This window comes from Vidua macroura, chromosome 12 (assembly GCF_024509145.1).
Source record: "Vidua macroura isolate BioBank_ID:100142 chromosome 12, ASM2450914v1, whole genome shotgun sequence".
In the NCBI taxonomy this organism is placed as follows: Eukaryota; Metazoa; Chordata; class Aves; order Passeriformes; family Viduidae; genus Vidua; species Vidua macroura.
The window spans coordinates 2,609,542-2,634,580 of record NC_071582.1 but is presented as its reverse complement, the minus strand read 5'-3'; the positions used below and the strand labels follow the sequence as shown (position 1 = coordinate 2,634,580).

Here is a 25,039-nt window from a genome sequence, read left to right as displayed (position 1 = left end):
TAAAGCGGGATCACAGAGCGGATCCCAACATTCCCAGCCGGAGCAGATCCCTGAAATCTCTGCTGGGCGAGGTCATCCCAACCATTCCACAGATTCGGGGCTGGGATGATCCCAAATCCCGCTGGAAGTGGGAATATCCAAGGAAAACAGCACATCCTGGGAGTAGGAACAAGGCATCCGTTTATTCTCCTTCCCCCACGCTTCCCAGGCAGTCGATCCCAGTGGATCCCTTTCCACGGATCCCAGCCCTGGAAAACCGCGGGATCGCCTCAAAAGCGGGAATGGAAGAGGACGGGGAGCAGGGCGGGATTTGGTCCTTCAAAAATCAGGGAAGAAAACCGTCCTGGGAGTGGACGCAGAGCCCAGATGGAGCCGGGATGGGGAAGGGAGAAGCCGGGAATAGGAATTTTCTCCCACGTGGAGCTCCCGGGGTAATTCCTGGTGGTTGAGAATTCCTTCGGCCCGCTGGGGATCCCTCCCAGCTCCTCTCCCAGTTCCCTGGGAATTGTCCCATGCTGGAAAAGCTGCTGAGAACCGGGCTGCTTGCAGGAGTGAATCCCAAAATATTTTTGGGATGCCGGGAGTGTTTTCCTTGGCTCCTTCCAGGCCGGGCTTGGAGGTGTCACCTCCGGACTTCGGGAGTGGCTCGGCGCGGATTTAGGGATAAACCCTTGGAGAGAGTCCAGAGGCTGGGAAGGGGCGCAGACAGGGATGGGAGATGGGAGATGGGATGGGATTCCCGGGAATTCAGGGCCTGGGAACGCCAAGCTGGGTCCCGTTGGCTGCGGGATCGGCCAGCGCGGTTTTCCGGGAAGCGGTCAGCGAGGGGTTGTGCAGGAGCGTGTAGGCCACCCACCAGCGCGCCCGGATCCGCCGGATCCGCGCTCTTCCCGGAGCCGGATGCTTGGGATGCATCAGCTGGAGGCCTGGAAGGAGATGGGAGCAGCAGGGAGAGGATTCAGGGCCTGGAAAAGCACCAGGAGAGCGGGAGAGGGGTTGGGATGAGGTGCAGAGGGATGGATTCCTGCTGGGAAAGAGGAGGCTGGGATGGAATTCCTGGCTGGGATGGAATTCCCAGAGGAGCTGTGGCTGCCCCGGGTGCCCAAAGTGTCCAAGGAAAGGTTGGACGAGGTTTGGAGCAGCCTGGGATAGTGGGAGGTGTCCCTGGATGGGCTTTAAGGGCCCTTTCAACGCAAAGCGTTCCAGGATTCCCAGATTCCAGCCTCGTTTCTGAGGAACTACCAAGATCCCACCACACCCCAAAGAGCCCCATCCCAACCCTGGAGCGGGATCAGCCCTTGGATGGATGGATGGATGATGGATGGATGATGGATGGATGGATGGATGGATGGATGGATGGATGGATGGATGGATGGATGATGGATGGATGGATGGATGGATGGATGGATGGATGGATGATGGATGATGGATGGATGATGGATGGATAGAGGATGGATGATGGATGGATGATGGATGGATGGATGGATGGATGGATGGATGATGGATGGATGGATGGATGATGGATGATGGATGGATGATGGATGGATGGATGATGGATGATGGATGGATGGATGGATGGATGGATGATGGATGGATGGATGGATGATGGATGATGGATGGATGATGGATGATGGATGGATGGATGGATGGATGGATGGATGGATGGATGGATGATGGATGATGGATGGATGGATGATGGATGGATGGATGGATGATGGATGATGGATGGATGGATGGATGGATTATGGATGGATGATGGATGATGGATGGATGATGGATGATGGATGGATGGATGGATGGATGATGGATGGATGGATGGATGGATGGATGGATGATGGATGGATGGATGGATGGATGGATGATGGATGGATGGATGGATGGATGGATGATGGATGATGGATGGATGATGGATGATGGATGGATGATGGATGGATGATGGATGGATGATGGATGGATGGATGATGGATGGATGGATGAGGGATGATGGATGATGGATGATGGATGGATGATGGATGGATGGATGGATGGATGATGGATGGATGGATGGATGGATGGATGATGGATGGATGGATGGATGGATGGATGGATGGATGATGGATGATCGATGGATGATGGATGATGGATGGATGATGGATGGATGATGGATGGATGATGGATGGATGGATGATGGATGGATGGATGAGGGATGATGGATGATGGATGGATGATGGATGGATGATGGATGGATGGATGGATGGATGGATGGATAGATGGATGGATGGATGATGGATGGATGATGGATGGATGGATGGATGGATGGATGGATGGATGATGGATGGATGATGGATGATGGATGGATGATGGATGGATGGATGATGGATGGATGGATGGATGAGGGATGATGGATGATGGATGATGGATGGATGATGGATGGATGGATGGATGGATGGATGGATGGATGATGCATGGATGGATGGATGGATGGATGGATGTTGGATGATGGATGATGGATGGATGATGGATGGATGATGGATGGATGGATGGAGGGATGGAGGGATGGAGGGATGGATGGATGGATGGATGGATGGATGGATGGATGGATGATGGATGATGGATGGATGGATGGATGGATGGATGATGGATGATGGATGGATGGATGGATGGATGATGGATGGATGGATGGATGGATGGATGGATGGATGGATGGATGATGGATGGATGATGGATGGATGATGGTTGGATGGATGATGGATGGATGGATGGATGGATGGATGGATGGATGATGGATGGATGATGGATGGATGGATGGATGGATGGATGGATGGATGGATGGAGGTGTCCCCACACCAACCAGAGGTGTCATCCAGAGGTCACCATGATGTCCCTTCCCTCCAATCCCCTGGTGCCCCCAGGTCCCACCTTCCTCCAGCTGGGTGTCCCGGGGTGGTGCCGGTGGCTCCGGCCGGCCGGGCTGGAGCAGCAGGAAGCAGAAGGCCTTCAGCAGCGGGTGGCACTGGCTGACCTCCACCTTCAGGTAGTGGCAATAGGTGCGGTACCCTGGGGGGACACCGCGCAGTCACTGGGGACAGCATTCCGCATTGCCACCCCGGAGCCCGAGGAAGGATCCAGCTCTGGTCTCCACGCTCCCACACCCCAGCAGGAAAAGCAGGGACCAGCCTGAGCTCTCCTGAGCTCCCCTGAGGTCCCCTCTCCTTTATCCCAGGAGATGAGGTGAAACCCCAAAGCTCATCCCACCCTTTTGGGGATAAAAGAGCAGGACCCAGCCGGCACCACCTTCTCCGGGTGTTCCATTCCCAATGTTTGGGGCCACCCTCAATCCCAGCAGGAAAAACAGAGGAGGGCTTGAAGTCTCCTGAGGTCCCCTGAGGTCCCCTCTCCTTTTTCCTTTAACCTTTACATGAGGTAACCGCCGGTGAAACCCCAAAGGTTTTTTGGGATCAAAGAGCAGCACCAAGCAGGAGTCGGGAGAAGCTGCTTGCTGCCATCATCCCATTTCCAAGCCAACCTCAATCCCACAGGAAAAACCTGGAGGTCCTTTCTTCTTTATCCCAGGACATGAGCTGACCACTGGTGAAGCTCCAAGGCCACCACTCGTGTTTTTGGGATAAAAAGCAGGAATCAGGAGAAGCCACCTGCTCCAGGTGTCCCATTTCCAAAGTTTGGGGCCACCCTCAATCCCAGCAGCTCCGGGCCCCCATCCCAACCCCCCGCGGTGGGACAAGGCCCCCCTGGTGGCACGGTGACCTCTCGCCGTCCCACCTGGGTCGAAGGTCTCCGCGCCGCGGTGCAGCAGGCTGATGTCCAGCCGGCAGAAGTGGACGGCGTTGTAGAGGCCGGAGATGACCACGCGCCACACGGCGGCCATGACGCCCACCAGGACGTTGGTGGGGAAGAGCAGGAAGGTGACGATGTACAGCGCGCGCCTGCGGGGCACACATTCCCGTGGGATGGCCCTTCCCGGGACAACTCCGGCCACCCCAAACCTCCTGGCCCCACCCGCCCAGGAGCCCAGGTGGCTCCATCCCGCTGGGAGAAGCCAACGCCCTCCCAGGCTCCTGGAGAACTGTCAGGAGCTCCTTGTCTCCTCGGAGATTGAGGAACCGGCCAAAATGTGGGGTTGGGATTTTGGGATGGAGGCCACCAGCTCCAGAAGAGCCTCGCCGGCCTGCCAGGAGGACACCTGGGTCCCTCTGTCACCCTGGTCTCTGGTGGTGACACCACGTGGGAGTGGCATCTGCTGGTGGCCTGGGATGGACACCGGCTCCAGGAGAGCCTCTGTGCCCTGCCAAGGGGTGGCACAGGACACTTGGGTCCCTCTGTCACCCCAGTCTGTGGTGGTGACACCATCCCTGAGAGAGGGACATCTGCCGGTGGTTTGGGATGGACACCAGGAGAGCCTCTGTGCCCTGCCAGGGGATGGCACTTGGGTCCCTCTGGCACCCTGGTCTCGGGTGGTGTCACCTTCCCTGAGTGGAACATCTGCCAGAGGTGACCGACCCCACCCGGCCAATCCTGAGGGATCTGGGCTTGCCCAGCCTTGGAAACTGGAGCTGGTGGAGCAGGGCCACCCTCGCCGGTGTCACCCCACCAAAATCCAGGCCAGAACATCTGGAGAAACCTCCTGGGAGCCTGGAATTCCCGCCAAACCCCAGCTGGGGACAACCGGGGACAATGGGGGACGATGGCGGTGTCCCCGTACCTGTTGGTGATCTCCTTCTGCAGGGAATGCTGCTCCAGGAACTGGGAATGGGCCAGGAGATGCTGCACGAGCACGGCCACCACCAGGGTCAGCCAGAGGGGCCTGGAAGAACACCGGGAATGGCCCAAAACACCGGGAATGGCCCAAAACATCGGGAATGTCCCAAAACACCAGGAATGGCCCAAAAACACCAGGAATGTCCCAAAACACCAGGAATGTCCCAAAACACCAGGAATGACCCAAAACATTGGGAATGTCCCAGAACAACAGGAATGTCCCAAGACACCACCAAGGGCAGAAGCTTCCAGTGGTGTTGGAAAAACCCCAAATGGAGCATCCCAAACCCATCCAGGACCATTCCTTGGGGTTTCCAGCCCTTCGCAGCTCACTCCATGTTCCGGATGATCCCAAAGAGGGGGATGGACACTGGGAATGTCCCAAAACACCGGGAATGTCCCAGGGAACTGAGAATGCCCCAAAACACTGGGAATGTCTCAAAACATGGCCCTGGGCAGGAACTTCCAGTGGTGTTGGAAAAACCCCAAATGGATATTGGGGTTTTTCCCAAACCTATCCAGGGCCATTCCTTGGGGTTTCCAGCCCTTCCCGAGGGCTCACCACATGTTCCGGATGATCCCGAAGAGCGGGGAGCTGGTGCCGATCTGGAGCGGGATCACCACCAGGAAGGTGAAGGCCACGGAGCAGAGGAAGAAAATCACCTGCTGGATCAGGAGACCTGGAATGGGGACACGGAGTGGGAATCCGGGATGGAAAAACGGCTCTCATTCCCCAAATTCCTGCGCGGGGTTTTCCCGAGAATCCCATAAAAACCCTGCCAGTCCCCAAAACCAGGTCTGCACTCCCAAGGGATTGACCCACAATTCCTGAGGGTGGAGAGAAGATTTTCCCTCTTTTTGGGGTCCCCCACCATATTCCCAGGATGATCCAGGCTGGGATGGAGACGAGGAACCCCCAGAATGCACCGAGGACCAGAGGCTTCCACAGCTTTTCCCATCCAAATATTTGGGATCCAGCCAAAACCAGACATCATCCCACCCCTTCCTCCTCTTTGAATTCCCAACCCATTTTTTCCAATTTTTCGCATTTTTCCAATTTTTCAGATTTTTCCAATTATTTTTTCCAGTTTTTCCCGATTCCCAACCAGCTGCTGTTCCCAAAACCCGCCAGATCCAGTTGGGGAAATGGGGATTAAAACCCTCTTGGAAATGGGGTGAAAATGGGGAATTGTCACTTAGTCCTAAAGAAAATTGGGATCCCCTATTCCATGATCCCAAAATTCCATTACACAGGCATCATCCCATCCCTTCTTCTTCTTCAAATTCCCAACCCAATTTTTCGGATTTTTCCAATTTTTCAGATTTTTCCAATTATTTTTTCCAGTTTTTCCCGATTCCCAACCATCCGGTATTCCCAAACCCCGCCAGATTCCGTTTGAGGAACAGGTGCTAAAAATCTCGGAAATGGGGTGAAAATAGGGAATTGTCACTTAGTCCTAAAGAAAATTTGGATCCCCATTCTGTGATCCCAAAATCTGGGTACCCAGGCATCATCCCACCCCTTCCTCCTCTTTGAATTCCCAAACCAATTTTTTTTGCAATATTTCCAACTATTTTTCCAGTTTTTCCCTATTCCCAACCACTCGGTGTTCCAAAACCCGCCAGATCCCGTTTGAGGAACAGGCGCTAAAAACCCTCCTGGAAATGGGGTGAAAATGGGGAATTGTCGCTTAGTCCTAAAGAAAATTGGGATTCCCATGCCGTGATCCCAAAATCCCGGTACCCAGGCAGGCGAAGGCCGCCTGGAAGCTGGAGAAGGCCATCCAGCAGACGAGGGATTCCCGGGAAGGCCGCAGGATGTGGGCCTTGGAAAAGACGTCCAGCACGGCGCCCTGGTAGAGCGCCCGCAGGTTGGACCTGGATGGAAAAACGTCCCGGATTGATCCCGGCCCGGAATGGGGACGGGGACATCGGGAATAGGGACGGGGACATCGGGAATGGGGGCAGGGATGTCAGGAATGGGGGCAGGGACATGGGGAATGGGGTTGGGAACACTGGGAATGGGAACATTGGAAATGGCGATGGGAACATCGGGAATGGGGATGGGAATATCGGGAATGGGGCTGGGAATATCCGGAATGGGGATGGGAGCACTGGGAATGGGAACATTGGGATTGGGGCTGGGAACATTGGGAATGGGGCCGGGGATATCGGGAATGGGGATGGGAACACTGGGAATGGGAACACTGGGAATGGGGATGGGGACATCAGGAACAGGGACAGGAATATCAGGAATGGGGCTATTGGGAATGGGGATATCGGGAATGGGAACATTGGGAATGGGGCCAGAGACATTGGGAATGGGAACATTGGGAATAGGGATGGGAATATTGGGAATGGGGTATCAGGAATGGGGATATCAGAAATGGGGATGGGGATATTGGGAATGGGAACACTGGGAATGGGGATGGGGACATTGGGAATGGGGCTGGGAGTATAGGGAATGGGAATGGGAACATTGGGAAAGGGCACATTTCTGCAGAGAAGGACATCAGGAATGGGGCTGGGAACATTGGGAATGGAGAATAGGAACATTGGGATTGGGGATGGAGACATCAGGAATGGGGCCAGGGACATTGGGAATAGGAACATTGGGAATGGGGATGGGGATATTGGGAATGAGGTATCGGGAATGGAGATGGGGATATCAGAAATGCAGATGGGGATATCGGGAATGGGAACATTGGGACTGGGGCCAGGGATATCGGGAAGGGGGATGAGGACCTTGGGAATAGGAACATTGGGAATGGGGATGGGGATATTGGGAATGGAGATGGGAACATGGGGAATAGGAACATCAGGAATGGGGATGGGAACACTGGGAATGTGGTGGGGACATTGGGAATGGGAACATGAGGAATGTTGGGAATGGGGATGGGGACATTGGGAATGGGGCTGGGGACATGGGGAATGGCAATGGGAACATGAGGAATGGGCTCGAGGGCATTAGGAATGGGGTTGAGGACATTGGGAATGGGAATATTGGGAATGGGAATATTGGGAATGGGAATATTGGGAATGGGGGTGGAAACACTGGGAATGCAGCCAGGGACATTGGGAATGGGGTTGGGAACATCGGGAATGGGGATGGGAACGTTGGGAATGGGGATGGGAACGCTGGGAATGGGGATGGGGATATAAGGAATGGGGCCGGGAACATGGAGAAGGGGGCCAGGGACATTGGGAATGGGACCATCAGGAATGGGGATGGGAACACTGGGAATGGGGATGGGGATATCAGGAATGGGGCTGGGGATATTGGGAATGGGAACATTGGGAACGGGAATATGGGGACTGGGAATGCCGGGAGCGGGGCCGGCCCCACCTGTGCATGGCCAGGCTCCTGAGCAGCATGGCGCAGGTGAGCAGGCAGCACAGCACCAGCGAGCAGATGTAGCACACTGCGGAAAAACGGGAAAAAATTCCTGGATTTTGGCTCGGGAATAATGCCCAGAGCAGGGTTTTGCTGGGAATTGCATCTCGGATGAGGGATTGGCACCGTGCCTCAGTTTCCCTCCTTTTGTGGCTCCCTCCTTCAGCTCCCGAGGGGGGATGGATGGGACAGAGAGAGGGAAAAGGGGAAGGGAAATCCAGGAAAATCCCCGGAATTAGCTGGGATGGGGGTCTTGGGAAAGGGGATGTGTGGGAAAGAGGGAGGAGGGAAAAAATGGGATGAGAGAGGTTTGGGATCTCAAGGAAAGGAGGGCATCCCTGCTCTTCCTTTATCCCTGGAATTTCCTGATCCCTGCTATCCCTTCATCCCTATTCCCTCATCCCTGAAATTCCCCAATCCCTGCTATTCCCTCATCCCATCCTATTCCTTTATCCCTAAAATTCCCTGATCCCTGAAATTCCCTGATCCCTGAAATTCCCTCCTCCCTGCTATTCCTCCTTCCCTGCTCTTCCCTCATCCCCCCATCCAAGGATTTCCACTCTCCAGGGATCCGGGCCCATCTGTTCGCTTCCAGCACATTTCCAAGCCTGTAGCATCTGCCAGCTCTTCCCTCCGGCTCTTCCCTGCGGCTCTTCCCAACGGCTTTTCCCGGAGTCTCTTCCCGCCTTGGCACGCGCCAGCCTGGCACAGCCCCATCCCTGCCAGCTGCTCCCGAAATCCCTCTGGAGTCCATCCAATCCCATCCTCCCAGAATCCCTCTGGAATCTTCCCAATCCCATCCTCCAGGTGAGGAATCCTCCGGAAATCCCTCTGGAGTCCACCCAATCCCTGCCAGCCACTCCCAAAATCCCCCTGGAATCTGCCCCATCCCATCCTCCAGGTGGGGAATCTTCTGGAAATCCCTCTGGAATCCACCCCATGGAATCCGCCCTATCCCATCCTCCCCAAATCCCCGTGGAATCTGCCCCATCCCAGCCTCCAGGTGAAGAATTCTCCCAAAATCCCTCTGGAATCCTCCCAGTCCCATTCTGCAGGTGAGGAATCCTCAACAATCCCTCTGGAATCTGCCCCATTCCATCCTCTGAGCCAGGAATCCTCTGGAAATGCCCCTGGAATCTTCCCAGTCCCATTCTCCTGGTGAGGAATCCTCCCAAAATCCTTCTGGAATCCACCCCACGGAATCCTCCCAATCCCATCCTCCAGACAGAGAATCTTCTCTGGAATCTGCCCCATCCCACCCTCTCCAAATCCCTCTGGAATCCTCCCAATCCCATCCTCCAGGTGTGAAATCCACCCCAAATCCCCCTGGAATGCACCCAATGGAATCCGCCCCATCCCATCCTCCAGGTGAGGAATCTTCCCAAAATCCCCCTGGAATCCACCCCATGGAATCTGCCCCATCCCATTCTCCCAGAATCCCTCTGGAATGTTCTCAATCCCATCCTCCTGGTGGGGAATCTTTTCTGGAATCCACCCCATCCCATCCTCCCAAAATCCCCCTGGAATCCAACCCATGGAATCCGCCCCATCCCATCCTCCCAGAATCCCTCTGGAATCTGCCCCATCCCCATCTCCCGGTGAGGAATCCTCCCAAAATCCCCCTGGAATCCACCCAATGGAATCCACCCCATCCCATCCTCCAGGTGGGGAATCTTCTCTGGAATCCGCCCCATTCCCATCCTCCCAAAATCCCCTGGGAATCTGCCCCATCCCATCCTCCCCAAATCCCCCTGGAATCTGCCCAGTCCCATCCTCCCAGAATCCCTCTGGAATCTGACCCATCCCCGTCTCCCAGTGAGGAATCTTCCCAAAATCCCCCTGGAATCCACCCAATGGAATCCACCCCATCCCATCCCATCCCATCCCATCCTCCAGGTGGGGAATCTTCTCTGGAATCTGCCCCATCCCATCCTCCCCAAATCCCCTGGAATCTGCCCAATCCCATCCTCCCAAAATCCCCCTGGAATCTGCCCCATCCCATCCTCCCCAAATCCCCCTGGAATCTGCCCAGTCCCATCCTCCCAGAATCCCTCTGGAATCTGACCCATCCCCGTCTCCCAGTGAGGAATCTTCCCAAAATCCCCCTGGAATCCACCCAATGGAATCCACCCCATCCCATCCCATCCTATCCTATCCCATCCCATCCCATCCCATCCCATCCCATCCCATCCCATCCCATCCCATCCCATCCTCCAGGTGGGGAATCTTCTCTGGAATCCACCCCATCCCATCCTCTCCAAATCCCCCTGGAATCTGCTCAATCCCATCCTCCCCGAATCCCCCGGGAATCCACCCTCTGGAATCCGCCCCGTGCTCCAGGCGGGGAATCCGTTGGGAATCCCTGCGGATTGCCTGCGGCCGCACCTTCCAGCGCCCAGAGGAAGTGGCGGGCGGTGCGCAGCTCCTGCTCCAGCTGCCCCGGCCCGGCCGCGCCCTGCGAGGGCACCAGCCCAAACTGCACCAGCAGCACCACCACGTCCTTGGTCATTCCCGCCCGGACGATCCGCAGCGCCGGCACCACGGCCACCAGCAGCAGCACGGCCACCTGCGGGGACGCGGGGAGCCGCCTCAGCGCCTGCACGGAAATCCCGCCGGATTTCGGGAGTTACGGCTCAGATCCCGTGGGATTTATGGCTTGGATCCCACGGGATATAAGGTTCCAATCCCGTGGGATTTACAGCTCAAATTCCCCGGGATTTTGGGATTTATGGCTCAGATCCCACGGGATTTTGGGATTTACTGCTCAGATCTCGTGGGATTTACGGCTCCGATCCCGTGGGATATAAGGTTCTGATCCCATGGGATTTACAGCTCAAATTCCACGGGATTTTGGGATTTACAGCTCGGATCGCACAGGATTTTGGGATTTATGGCTCAGATCCCGCAGGATTTAAGGCTTGGATCCCATGGGATCCCATGGGATTTTGGGATTTATGGTTCAGATCCCATGGGATCCCATGGGATTTTGGGATTTACGGTTCAGTTCCCATGGGATTTTGGGATTTATGGCTCAGATCCCGTGGGATTTAAAGTTCAGATCCTGCAGGATTTGGGGATTTACGGCTCAGATCCTGTGGGATTTAAGGCTCAGATCCCGTGGGATTTCAGGATTTACGACTTGGATCCCATGGGATTTGAAGATTTTGGTTCCTATCCTCTGAGATTTAAGGATCAGATCCCACAGGATTTCGGGATTTACGGCTCAGATCCCGCAGGATTTAAGGCTTGGATCCCATGGGATTTTGGGATTTACAGCTTGGATCCCATGGGATTAACAGCTCAAATCCTGTGGAATTTTGCAATTTACGGCTCGGATCCCACAGGATTTTGGGATTTATGGCTCAGATCCCACAGGATTTAAGGCGTGGATCCCACAGGATTTTGGGATTTACGGTTCAGATCCCACGGGATTTTGGGATTTACAGCTTGGATCCCACAGGATTGACAGCTCAAATCTCACGAGATTTTGGGATTCACATCTTGGATCCCGTGGGATTTGGGGATTTACAGCACGGATCCCTCAGGATTTAGGGATTTATGGCCCAGATCCCGTGTGATTTCAGGATTTATGGGAATGCGGAATTCCGGAAGGAATTTTAACACCATTCCCAGGTGAGACCCGGGATCCTCTGGGAATGTCACCTGGTAGACGGCGACGACGGCCACGGTGATGGACACCACCAGCTTCAGCGGGATCCGGAATCCTGGAGGGAAAATTGGGAATTTGGGATGGTGGAGCAGGATCAGGGTGTACCCAGCAAAGGGAACGCCCTTTGGAATGGGATTTCCACAGGGAATTCCTGCCGGGATGGAGTCGGGAATGGATGGATGGCTCCATCCTGCTTTTCCATGGAAACTCGGGATGTTCCCTGCCCCCTCCATGGATGGGAATGGCTCTGCATTCCCGGGATTTCACCTCCTCAGTGCAGGGCAATTCCCTTCTCCAGCTCCTGGCTGCTCCTGTCCTTCCGTGGCCAAGCTTTCCCAGGAAAACCATGGCTGACCCAAACTCCCAGGACCCCTTTTCCATGGATTTATGGGGCCTCCATGGGGTTCCCATCACTCCCAGGCCCCTTTTCCATGGATTTGTGAGGCCTCCATGGAGTTTCCATCATTCCCAAGACCCCTTTTCCATGGGTTTGTGGGGCCTTCATGAGATTCCCATCATTCCATGGATTTATGGGGTCTCCATGAGGATCCCATCATTTCCAGAACCCTTTTCCATGGATTTGTGGGGCCTCCATGGGTTTCCCATAATTCCATGGATTTATGGGGTCTCCATAGGGTTCCCATCACTCTCATCACTCCCAGGCCCCTTTTCCATGGATTTGTGGATCCCTGCCCCAAGCTCGGCTGGATTTGGGTTCCAAGCCCAGCTGGGTTGGGCAGGGCTTGGAGCGACCCGGGATTTTGGGAATGCCCTGGCTGATCCATAAATCCCAACCCCAACCATTCCCGGATTCCGTGGGATTTTCCGGGTGCCCACCTTCCTCGGGAACGTAGACGTAGGAGCGCAGGTAGGAGCGGATCCGGGAGCTGAGGCTCTCTTCGATCTTGGAGCTGCAGGAGGTGGGAGAGGGTGACATTCCTGACCTTTGGGAATGGGATTTGCCAGGAATGGGATTTGCCAGGAATGGGAATTTCCATCCTTACCTCCCCTTCTGGCCCCGTTTGGACAGCAAGGCCTTGAGGTACTTCCTGTAATAGCTTTTCCCGGAAATCTGGGAATAACGGATGGATTTGGGGTGGCAGAGCTGCCCTGGCCACCCCCTCACCCCGAGCTTATCCCGACAGGAATTCCCAAGCCGGCGTACATGTTGGTATGGAAAAGTGGGAATAAAGCGGGATTTTGTTCCCAAACCCCTCCGGAATCCCTCGTTCCCTCCTGAGGGGTCACCTCAGGCCTTTCCCGCTTTTCCGTCCTCTCTTCCCAACAAAGCCCCGAGCTCTGAGCTCCGGGGATTAACCGGGAAAACGAGGAGAGCCCGGAGCCGGCCTGAACGGAGCCATTGATGCCGGGAGCCTCTTGTGTAAGGGATTTATCCCAGAGGAATTTCCCGGCCCCGCTGCCGCTCTGGGACAGCAACGGAGAACCCCAGCGGCAGGGCTGGGAGGGGAACGTGTGGAGATCCTGATCCCGATCCCAAACCCAGTCCCGGGATAGCAACAGAGAACCCCAGCGGCGGGGCTGGCAGGGGAACATGTGGAGATCCCGATCCCAGTCCCAGTCCCAATCACAATCCCCATCCCAATTCCGGTCCTGATCCCAATCCCGATCCCGTTCCCAATCAGGCTCAATATTGATCCTGATCCCAATCCTGATCCCCCTCCTGATCCCAAGTTCCTGAATTCCTAAGTGAATTGCCAAATGAGTTCCTGAGTTTCCGGATGAGATCCCAAATGCCCGAGTTCCTGGTGGAGTTCCTGAATTCCCAAATTCCTGAATTCCCAGATGAGTTCCCAAATTCCCAGCTGAGTTCCCGTGTCCATACCCATGGCTCGGGGCCGTGCCCGCTGCGGAGGCTGAGCAGGAGCAGCGCCGGGTACCAATCCCGATCCCAATCCCAATCCCAATCCCGATCCCAGTCTCCATTCCCATCCCAATCCCATCCCAATCCCAATCCCGATCCCAATCGCGATCCCGATCCCGATCCCGATCCCGATCCCGATCCCGATCCCAATCCAAATCCATGTCCCGAGTTCCCATGTCAGGACCCGCGGCTCAGGTCTGTCCCCGCTGCAGAGGGCTGTGCAGGAGCCATGCTGGGTACCAATCCCAATCCCGATCCCGATCCCGATCCTGATCCCGATCCCATTCCCGAGTTGCCGTGTCGGTACCCGCGGCTCGGGGCTGTCGCCGCTGCGGAGGCTGCGCAGGAGCTGTGCCGGGTACCAGAGGCTGAGCAGGGCCAGGGACAGCAGCACGGGGACGTGGGACAGCAGTGAGTACAGCCGGTGGATCTGCGCGGGGACAGCGCGGGTCACCGCCACCGCCGGGGACACGGGGACACTGACAGCGCACAGGGACACTGACACTGCACAGGGACACGGACACTGACACTGACACTGACACTGCACAGGGACACTGACACTGCACAGGGACACGGACACTGACACTGACACTGACACTGCACAGGGACACTGACGGCACACAGGGACACTGACACTGACACTGACACAGACACTGCACAGGGACATTGACATCGCACAGGGACACTGACAGCACACAGGGACACTGACGCCGCACAGGGACACTGACAGCACACAGGGACACAGAGACACTGACACCGCACAGGGACACTGACACCGCACAGGGACATTGACACTGCACAGGGACACTGACACTGCACAGGGACACTGACACTGACACTGACACCGCACAGGGACATTGACACTGACACTGACACCGCACAGGGACACTGACACTGACACTGACACTGACACTGACACTGCACTGACACTGCACAGGGACACTGACACTGACACTGCACAGGGACACTGACACTGACACTGACACTGCACTGACACTGCACAGGGACACTGACACTGACACTGACACTGCACTGACACTGCACAGGGACACTGACACTGACACTGACACTGCACAGGGACACTGACACTGCACAGGGACACTGACACCACCCAGGGACACTGACACTGCACAGGGACATTAACACTGCACACTGACACTGACACTGACACTGACACTGACACTGACACTGCACAGGGACACTGACACCGCACAGGGACACTGACAGTGCCCCAGGGATGGTGGCAGGTCACTGCCACCACCCCCAGGGACACCGTACCCACCCCGGGGACACTGCCACCCCCCCCAGAGACACTGTACCAACCCCTGGGGACATTGCCACCACCCCAAGGACACCAGCACCCCAGGGACACTATCACCACCACTCTGGGGTCACTGCCACCACCCTGGGGACACCATGTCACCACCACCAACCTGGGGACACCACGTCACTGCCAACACCCTGGGGACACTGCCACCACCCTGGGGTCACGATGCCCAACCCATCAGGGCCACCCCAGAAAGTGACAAGGGAGCCATGACCCCTCAGGGACACTCCGGGAGGTGACAAGGGAGCCACAGCACCTCAGTGCCACCGCAGCAGGCCGTGCCACCTGGGTGCCACCCACCTGGGGTGCCAGGGGACACTGGGCGCGGTGCCAGGCGTGCGCCCCGCAGTGTCCCCAGGCCAGCAGCGTCCCCGCGGCGTAGCCCAGGCGGTGCCGGGGGCCAGCGCAGGCCAGCAGGGGCGAGTACAGCGCCGGCACGTAGAGCAGGGCCAGAACCTTCCAGAACTCTGCCACGGCCACGGCCCCGTCAGCGCGGGGACAGCGCGGGGGACAGTGTGGGGACAGGGTGGGGACAGCACGGGGACAGCGCGGGGACAGTGTGGGGACAGTGCGGGGACAGTGCAGGGACAGTGTGGGGACAACACGGGGACAGCGCGGGGACAGTGTGGGGACAGCGTGGGGACAGCGCGGGGACAGCGCGGGGACAGTGTGGGGACAGCGCGGGGACAGAGTGGGGACAGCGCGGGGACAGCGCGGGGACAGAGTGGGGACAGCGTGGGGACAGCGCGGGGACAGAGTGGGGACAGCGTGGGGACACTGCGGGGACAGTGTGGGGACAGCGCGGGGACAGCGTGGGGACAGCGTGGGGACAGTGCGGGGACAGTGCGGGGACAGTGTGGGGACAGCGTGGGGACAGCGCGGGGACAGCGCGGGGACAGTGTGGGGACAGCGCGGGGACAGCGTGGGGACAGCGTGGGGACAGCGCGGGGACAGCGCGGGGACAGTGTGGGGACAGCGCGGGGACAGAGTGGGGACAGCGCGGGGACAGCGCGGGGACAGAGTGGGGACAGCGTGGGGACAGCGCGGGGACAGAGTGGGGACAGCGTGGGGACACTGCGGGGACAGTGTGGGGACAGCGCGGGGACAGCGCGGGGACAGTGCGGGGACAGTGCGGGGACAGTGTGGGGACAGCGCGGGGACAGCGCGGGGACAGTGTGGGGACAGCGCGGGGACAGAGTGGGGACAGCGTGGGGACACTGCGGGGACAGTGTGGGGACAGCGCGGGGACAGCGTGGGGACAGCGTGGGGACAGTGCGGGGACAGTGCGGGGACAGTGTGGGGACAGCGCGGGGACAGCGTGGGGACAGCGCGGGGACAGAGTGGGGACAGCGTGGGGACAGTGTGGGGACAGCGTGGGGACAGAGTGGGGACAGTGCGGGGACAGCGTGGGGACAGTGTGGGGACAGCGTGGGTACAGCGTGGGGACAGGGGGACACCGCCACCACCCTGGGGACATGGGGACACCGCCCTGGGGATATCAGGACACCGCCCTGGGGACATGGGGACCCTGCCACCACCCTGGGGACAGGGGGATATGGGGACACCACCCCAGGGACATGGGGACACCACCACCGCCATGGGGACATGGGGACACTGCCCTGGGGACATGGGGACACTGCCACCACCATGGGGACCCTGCCACCACCCTGGGGACAGGGAGACACCGCCGCTGCCCTGGGGACATGGGGACACTGCCCCAGGGACATGGGGACATGGGGACACCGCCCTGGGGACAGGGGGACACCGCCACCACCCTTGGACACTGCCACCATCCCAGTCACTGCCACCACCCTTGGACACTGCCACCACCATGGGGACACGGGGACACTGCCACCAACCCAGCCAGCCCTTTCCAGGGTGGGGATTTGGGAATTCCGAGCCCTCCCCCGGGATGGGATTTTGGGAACTGGGACGGGATTTGGGAACCGGGATGGGATTTGGGAATTGGGATGGGATTTTGGGAACTGGGATGGGATTTTGGGAACTGGGATGGGATTTGGGAACCGGGGTGGGATTTGGGAATTGGGATGGGATTTGAGAACTGGGATGGGATTTGGGAATTGGGATGGGATTTGGGAACCGGGAGGGGATTTTGGGAACTGCGATGGGATTTGGGAATTGGGACAGGATTTGGGAACTGGGATGGGATTTTGGGAACTGGGACAGGATTTGGGACCTGGGATGGGATTTGGGAATTGGGATGGGACTTGGGAACTGGGACGGGACTTGGGAACTGGGATGGGATTTGGGAATTGGGACGGGATTTGGGAATTGCGATGGGATTTTGGAAATTGGGATGAGATTTGGGAATTCTGAGCCCTCCCTGGGATGGGATTTGGGAACCGGGACAGGATTTGGGAACCGGGATGGGATTTGGGAACCCAGACGGGATTTTGGGAAGTGGGACGGGATCTGGGAAGCGGGATGGGATTTAGGAACCGGAACGGGATTTGGGAACTGGGATGGGAACTGGGAAGCGGGACGGGATTTGGGAACTGGGACGGGATTTTGGGAACCGGGACAGGATTTGGGAATTGGGACGGGATTTGGGAACCGGGACGGGATTTTGGGAACCGGGATGGGATTTGGGAACCAGGACGGGATTTTGGGAAGTGGGACGGGATCTGGGAAGCGGGATGGGATTTAGGAACCGGAACGGGATTTGGGAACTGGGATGGGAACTGGGAAGCGGGACGGGATTTGGGAACTGGGACGGGATTTTGGGAACCGGGACAGGATTTAGGAATTGGGACGGGATTTGGGAACCGGGACGGGATTTTGGGAACCGGGATGGGATTTGGGAACCAGGACGGGTTTTGGGAAGCGGGATGGGATTTGGGAATTGGGACGGGATTTGGGAATCGGGACTGGATTTTGGGAATTGGGACGGGATTTGGGAACCAGGACGGGATTTTGGGAACCAGGACGGGATTTGGGAACTGGGACGCGATTTGGGAAGTGGGACGGGATTTTGGGAAGTGGGACGGGATTTGGGAACCAGGACAGGATTTGGGAAGCGGGAGGGGATTGGGCGGCCCTGAGCCCCGGCGGGCGGTGCCGGCGGCGCGGGTGTCTCACCGCGGGCGGCGGGCGCGGTGCCGGGCGTGGGCAGCGGGGCCGGGAGCAGCAGCAGCCGGCAGAGCTCGGAGAGCAGCAGCGCCAGCACGGCCGCGGCCACGGCGCGGTGCCCGTCCTGCTCCAGCAGATTCCCGGGGCTGCAACCGGCAGCGGGGCGGGAATGCCGGCGATTCCCGGGCACCCGGGCATTCCCGCGCCTTCCCAGGGAATTCCCACTCCCTGCCAGGTGTTTGGGAATTCCCGCTCCTTCCCACAGAGTTCCCGCTCCTTCCCAGGGGTTTTGGGAATTCCCGCTCCTTCCCAGGAAATTCCCGCGCCTTCCCAGGGAATTCCCGCTCCTTCCCAGACAGTTGGGAATTCCTGCTCCTCCCCAGGGAATTCCCGCTCCTTCCCAGGGAATTCCCGCTCCTTCCCAGGGATTTTGGGAATTCCTGCTCCTTCCCAGGGAATTCCCGCTCCTTCCCAGGGATTTTGGGAATTCCCGCTCCTTCCCAGGGAATTCCCGCTCCTTCCCAGGGATTTTGGGAATTCCCGCTCCTTCCCACAGAGTTCCCGCTCCTTCCCAGGGATTTTGGGAATTCCTGCTCCTTCCCACAGAGTTCCCACTCCTTCCCAGGGATTTTGGGAATTCCCGCTCCTTCCCAGGGATTTTGGGAATTCCCGCTCCTTCCCAGGGAATTCCCGCTCCTTCCCAGGGGTTTTGGGAATTCCCGCTCCTTCCCAGGGAATTCCCACTCCTTCCCAGGGATTTTGGGAATTCCCGCTCCTTCCCACAGAGTTCCCGCTCCTTCCCAGGGATTTTGGGAATTCCCGCTCCTTCCCACAGAGTTCCCGCTCCTTCCCAGGGATTTTGGGAATTCCCGCTCCTTCCCAGGGAATTCCCACTCCTTCCCAGGGATTTTGGGAATTCCCGCTCCTTCCCACAGAGTTCCCGCTCCTTCCCAGGGATTTTGGGAATTCCCGCTCCTTCCCAGGGAATTCCCGCTCCTTCCCAGGGATTTTGGGAATTCCCGCTCCTTCCCAGGGAATTCCCGCTCCTTCCCAGGGATTTTGGGAATTCCCGCTCCTTCCCAGGGAATTCCCGCTCCTTCCCAGGGATTTTGGGAATTCCCGCTCCTTCCCACAGAGTTCCCGCTCCTTCCCAGGGATTTTGGGAATTCCTGCTCCTTCCCACAGAGTTCCCACTCCTTCCCAGGGATTTTGGGAATTCCCGCTCCTTCCCAGGGAATTCCCGCTCCTTCCCAGGGGTTTTGGGAATTCCCGCTCCTTCCCAGGGAATTCCCACTCCTTCCCAGGGATTTTGGGAATTCCCGCTCCTTCCCACAGAGTTCCCGCTCCTTCCCAGGGATTTTGGGAATTCCCGCTCCTTCCCACAGAGTTCCCGCTCCTTCCCAGGGATTTTGGGAATTCCCGCTCCTTCCCAGGGAATTCCCACTCCTTCCCAGGGATTTTGGGAATTCCCGCTCCTTCCCACAGAGTTCCCGCTCCTTCCCAGGGATTTTGGGAATTCCCGCTCCTTCCCAGGGAATTCCCGCTCCTTCCCAGGGATTTTGGGAATTCCCGCTCCTTCCCAGGGAATTCCCGCTCCTTCCCAGGGATTTTGGGAATTCCCGCTCCTTCCCAGGGAATTCCCGCTCCTTCCCAGGGATTTTGGGAATTCCCACTCCTTCCCACAGAGTTCCCGCTCCTTCTCAGGGATTTTGGGAATTCCCGCTCCTTCCCAGGGAATTCCCGCTCCTTCCCAGGGATTTTGGGAATTCCCGCTCCTTCCCAGGGAATTCCCGCTCCTTCCCAGGGAATTCCCACTCCTTCCCAGGCACTTGGGAATTCCCGCTCCTTCCCAGGGAATTCCCGCTCCTTCCCAAGAGTTTGGGAATTCCCGCTCCTTCCCACAGAGTCGGGAATTCCCACTCCTTCCCAGGGATTTTGGGAATTCCCGCTTCTTCCCAGGGAATTCCCACTCCTTTCCAGGGATGTGGGAATTCCAGGTCCTTCCCTGGGAGGGAATTTGGGAATTCCAAGACTTTCCTTGGATGGATCAGCAGGGTTTGGGAATTCTGAGCCCTTTCCAGGGATGGGATTTTGGGAATTCTGGGTCCTTTCCAGAGGATGGGATTGGTGGGGTTTTGGGAATTCCAAGCCCTTTGCAGGGAGGGGATTTTGGGAATTCCCAGTTCTTTCCAGAGTGGGGATTTTGGGAATTCTGAGCCATTTCCATGGAAGGGATTTTGGGAATTCCAAGCCCTTTCCAGGGAGGGGAATTTGGGAATTCTGGGTCATCTGCAAGGCTGGGATTTTGGGAATTCGGAGCTCTTCCTAGGGATGGGATTCAGGAATTCCGAGCCCTTTCCAAGGAGGGGTTTTGGGAATTCCAGGACCTTCCCAGGGATGAGATTTTGGGAATTCCGAGCCCTTTCCAAGGAAGGATGAGCGGGATTTTGGGAATTCCATACCTGAGCAATCCCGGGACGCCGTTCCAGCAGTTCAGGTGGAGCCGACGGCGCTTGACCAGGAAGGACAAGGCCAGGAGCACGGCCAGCTGGAACGGGATGGAAATCCATGGAAAAGGGTCCTGGGAGTGCTGGGAACCCCCATAAATCCACGGAATGATGGGAATGATGGGATCCTCATGGAAATCCCATAAATCCATGGAAAAGAGTTCTGGAAGTGATGGGAACCCCATGGAAACCCCATGGAAACCCCATAAATCCATGGGAAAGACACCTGGGAGTAGTGGGAATGATGAGATTGCCATGGAAACCCCATAAATCCAGGGAAAAGAGACCTGGGAATGATGGGGATGATGGGATCCCCATGGAAACCCCATAAATCCATGGAAAAAGGACCTGGGAGTGGTGGGAATGATAGGATCGCCATGGGAATCCCATAAATTCATGCAAAAAGGTTCTGGGAATGATGGGAACCCCATGGAAACCCCATGGAAATCCCATAAATCCATTGAAAAGGGTCCTGGGAATAGTGGGAACCCCATAAATCCATGGGAAGGAGACCTGGGAATGATGGGAATGATGGGATCCTCATGGAGACCCCATAAATCCATGGAAAAGGGTTCTGGGAATAATGGGAACTCCATGGAAACCCCATAAATCCATGGGAAAGACACCTGGGAGTGGTGGGAATGATGGGAACCCCATGGAAATCCCATAAATCCATGGAAAAAGGTTCTGGGAATGATGATGGGATCCTCATGGAAATCAAATAAATAATGGAAAAGGGTTCTGGAAATGATGGGAACCCCATGGAAACCCCATGGAAACCCCATAAATCCATGGAAAACAGACTTGGGAGTGGTGGGAATGATGGAAACCCCATGGAAACCCCATAAATCCATGGAAAAGGGTCCTGGGAGTAGTGGGAACCCCATAAATCCATGGAATGATGGGAACCCCAAGGAGGCCCCATAAATCCATGGAAAAGAGACCTGGGAGAGGTGGGAATGATGAGATTGCCATGGAAACCCCATAAATCCATGCAAAAAGGTGCTGGGAATGATGGGAACCCCATGGAAACCCCATAAATCCATGGAAAAAGGTTCTGGGAATGATGATGGGATCCCCATGGAAATCCCATAAATCCATGGAAAAGGGTGCTGGGAATGATGGGAATCTCATGGAAACCCCATAAATCCAGGGAAAAGAGACCTGGGAATGATGGGAATGATGGGAACCCCATGGAAACCCCATAAATCCATGGAAAAAGGTTCTGGGAATGATTATGGGATCCTCATGGAAATCCCATAAATCCATGGAAAAGGGTCCTGGGAGTAGTGGGAACCCCATAAATCCATGGAATGATGGGAACCCCTTTAAGGCCCCATAAATCCATGGAAAAGGGTTCTTGGAATGATGGGAACCCTAAGGAGGCCCCATAAATCCATGGAAAAAAACATCCTGGGAATGATCTGGGAGGAATTTTGGAGTTCTTGTCCCACAGGGAAGCGAAATCGCGGAAATCTGGGAATTCCGGAACCGTTTAGGCGGGAAAACCCATCCAAGATGGCGCCGGAAATGAAATCCGTGGATTCCAGGTGGGGAATGGAATGGGGGGATTGGGGATTTTTTTGGGGGGATTTTTAGGGATACTCACGGAAATGGGAGCCATGACGGTGTGGTACAGCCGGGGGGAGATTGTGGGGTGGCATTCCGGGATGGCGTCGGGAAAAAGGCTGGAAAAACGGGAAAAGTCCCAGATTTGGGTGGGTTTAACCCTAAAAGGGCACGGAAAATGATGGGAAAATGGAAAAAATCCCATATTTGGGATTTTGGGGATTTTTGGCATTTCTCCTCCGCCTAAAAGGGCCGGGAAAAACGGGAAAAACAATGGAAAACGGGGAAAATCCCATCTTTGGGTTTAACCCTAAAAGGGCCTGGGAAATGATGGGAAAAATGGAAAAAATCCCATATTTGGGTGGGTTTAACCCTTAAAGGGCTGGGAAAAAAAGGAAAAAAATTCAGATTTGGGGTTTTGGGGATTTTTGGGATTTCCCTCCCCCCCTAAAAGGGCCAGGAAAAACAATGGAAAATGGGGAAAATCCCATCTTTGGGTTTAACCCTAAAAGGGCCTGGAAAATTATGGGAAAATGGGGAAAATCCCAGATTTGGTTATAACCCTAAAAGGGATGGAAAAACGGGAAAAAATCCAGATTTGGGATTTTTGGGATTTCTCCCCCACCTAAAAGGGCCGGGAAAAACGGGAAAAACAATGGGAAACGGGGAAAATCCCATATTTGGGTTTAACCCTAAAAGGGCCTGGAAAATGATGGGAAAATGGGGAAAATCCCAGATTTGGGTGGGTTTAACATTTTGGGGACACTTTGGGGCCATTTTGAGATATTTTGGGGACATTTTGGGGAAATTTAGGGGTCATTTTGGGGACATTCTGGGGACATTTGGGGACATTTTTGGGGACATTTTGAGGACCATTTAGGGGACATTTTGGAGAACTTTTGGGGCCACTTTGGGGACAATTTTGGGGTTATTTTGGGGACATTTTTGGGGATATTTTGAGGACATTTTTGTAGACATTTTTTGGGACATTTTTGGGGACATTTTGGAGAACTTTTGGGGACATTTTGGGGACATTCTTGGGACATTTTTGGGAACATTTTGGGGACACTTTGAGGACCATTTAGGGGACATTTTGGTGACCTTTTGGGGATATTTTGAGGACCTTTTTGGGGCCACTTTGGGGACCCTTTAGGGGACATTTTGGTGACATTTTGGGGACATTTTTAGGGACCCTTTTCAGAACGTTTTGGGCACATTTTGGGGACATTTAGGGGACACTTTTGGGGGATATTCTGGGGACATTTGGGGACAATTTTGCAGATATTCTGGGGATATACTGGGAACATTTTGGGGACATTCTGGGGACATTTTTGGGGACATTTTGGGGCCATTAATGGGGACATTTTGGAGAACTTTTGGGGACATTTTGGGGACATTCTTGGGACATTTTTGGGAACATTTTGGGGACACTTTGAGGACCCTTTAGGGGACATTTTGGTGACCTTTTGGGGATATTTTGGGGACATTTTTGCGGACATTTTTGGGGTTATTTTGAGGACATTTTTGGGGACATTTTGGGGACATTTTCGGGGACATTTTGCAGATATTCCAGGGATATTCTGGGGACATTTGTGGACATTTTTGGGACATTTTTGGGGGCATTTTGGAGAACGTTTTGGGCACATTTTGGGGACATTCTGGGGACATTTTTGGGAACATTTTGGGGACATTTTGGGGACCCTTTAGGGGACATTTTGGTGACCTTTTGGGGTTATTTTGGGAACATTTTTGGGGACATTTTGGGGACATTTTCGGGGACATTTTGCAGCTATTCCAGGGATATTCTGGGGACATTTGGGGACATTTTTGGGGACATTTTGGGGCCATTAATGGGGACATTTTGGAGAACTTTTGGGGACATTTTGGGGACATTCTGGGGAACAGTTTTGGGAACATTTTGGGGACATTTTGGGACATTCTGGGGACATTTTTGGGGACATTTTTGGGGGCATTTTGGGGCCACTCACTCATCCTGGGGCGCGGACTCCGTGGATTCGTAGATGTACCAGTCGGATCCCAAATCCTCGTCCAGGAAAATCCCCGGCTCCAGGGGGGAATCCCGAATTCCCACCGAGCCATTGGGGGCCATGGCCGCCCCTCCCTCGCCGGGATCCCCGCGGCTGGAAAAGCGGGAAAACCCTGGGAAAAATGGGAAAAACCCCGGGGAAAAGTGGAAAAAAAAACCCCGGAAAAGTTGAAAAAACTGCAGGGAAAGTGGGGAAAAACCCCCAGGAAAATGGGAAAAATGCTGGGAAAAGAGGGAAAATGCTGGGAAAAGCGGGGAAATTATGGAAAAGTGGGAAAAAACACCTGGAAAGGTGGGGAAAACCCCGGGAAAGTGAGGAAAACCCCTGGAAAAGTGGGAAAACTGCAGGAAAAGTGGGAAAAACCCTGGGAAAGTGGGAAAAAAACCCAGGAAAATGGGAAAAACTGTGGGAAAACTGGGGAAAACCCTGGGTAAGTGGGAAAATGATGGGAAAAGAGGGAAAATTATGGAAAAAGAGGGAAAATGATGGGAAAAAACCCAGGAAAATTATGGGAAAGTGGGAAAAAAACCTGGAAAAGTGGGGAAAACCCTAGGAAAGTGGGAAAAATTATGGGAAAAGTGGGGAAAATCCCAGGAAAAGTAGGGAAAATGCTGGCAAAGTGGGAAAAATGCTGGGAAAAGAGGGAAAAGCCCTGGGAAATTGGGAAAAACCAAGGGAACGTGGGAAAAACCCCAGGAAAAGTGGGAAAATTATGGGAAAAGTGGGGAAAACTCCAGGAAAAGTGGGGAAATGCTGGGAAAGTGGGAAAAATTATGGAAAAAGTGGGGGAAAATTAT

At 55.5% G+C, this 25,039-nt stretch overlaps 1 protein-coding gene across 1 annotated transcript; it reads right to left on the bottom strand.

Moving 5' to 3' along the window:
* Positions 1-220: 220 nt before the first annotated feature.
* On the bottom strand, positions 221-24,304 carry STRA6 (signaling receptor and transporter of retinol STRA6). The gene is made up of 17 exons (XM_053988588.1): positions 24,183-24,304; positions 22,235-22,313; positions 20,581-20,666; positions 18,128-18,264; positions 15,329-15,495; positions 14,009-14,131; positions 12,824-12,891; positions 12,657-12,730; positions 11,813-11,874; positions 10,535-10,715; positions 8,102-8,177; positions 6,500-6,633; positions 5,318-5,435; positions 4,700-4,801; positions 3,760-3,923; positions 2,899-3,036; positions 221-926 (listed from the first exon to the last, which is right to left on the bottom strand). Exons 1-17 carry the CDS (start codon positions 24,302-24,304, stop codon positions 748-750), a joined length of 2,010 nt encoding a protein of 669 aa, XP_053844563.1. The 3' UTR covers positions 221-747.
* Between the last annotated feature and the right edge of the window lie 735 nt (positions 24,305-25,039).

Coding starts and splice junctions, on each gene's coding strand:
- STRA6 (XM_053988588.1), bottom strand. CDS start 24,304: ATGGCCCCCAATGGCTCGGTGGGAATTCGGGATTCCCCCCTGGAGCCG. Junction 10,716..11,812: donor CCGTCGTCGCCGTCTACCAG/GTGACATTCCCA, acceptor GCGTCCCCGCAG/GTGGCCGTGCTGCTGCTGGT. Junction 927..2,898: donor GGACACCCAGCTGGAGGAAG/GTGGGACCTGGG, acceptor ATCTCCTTCCAG/GCCTCCAGCTGATGCATCCC.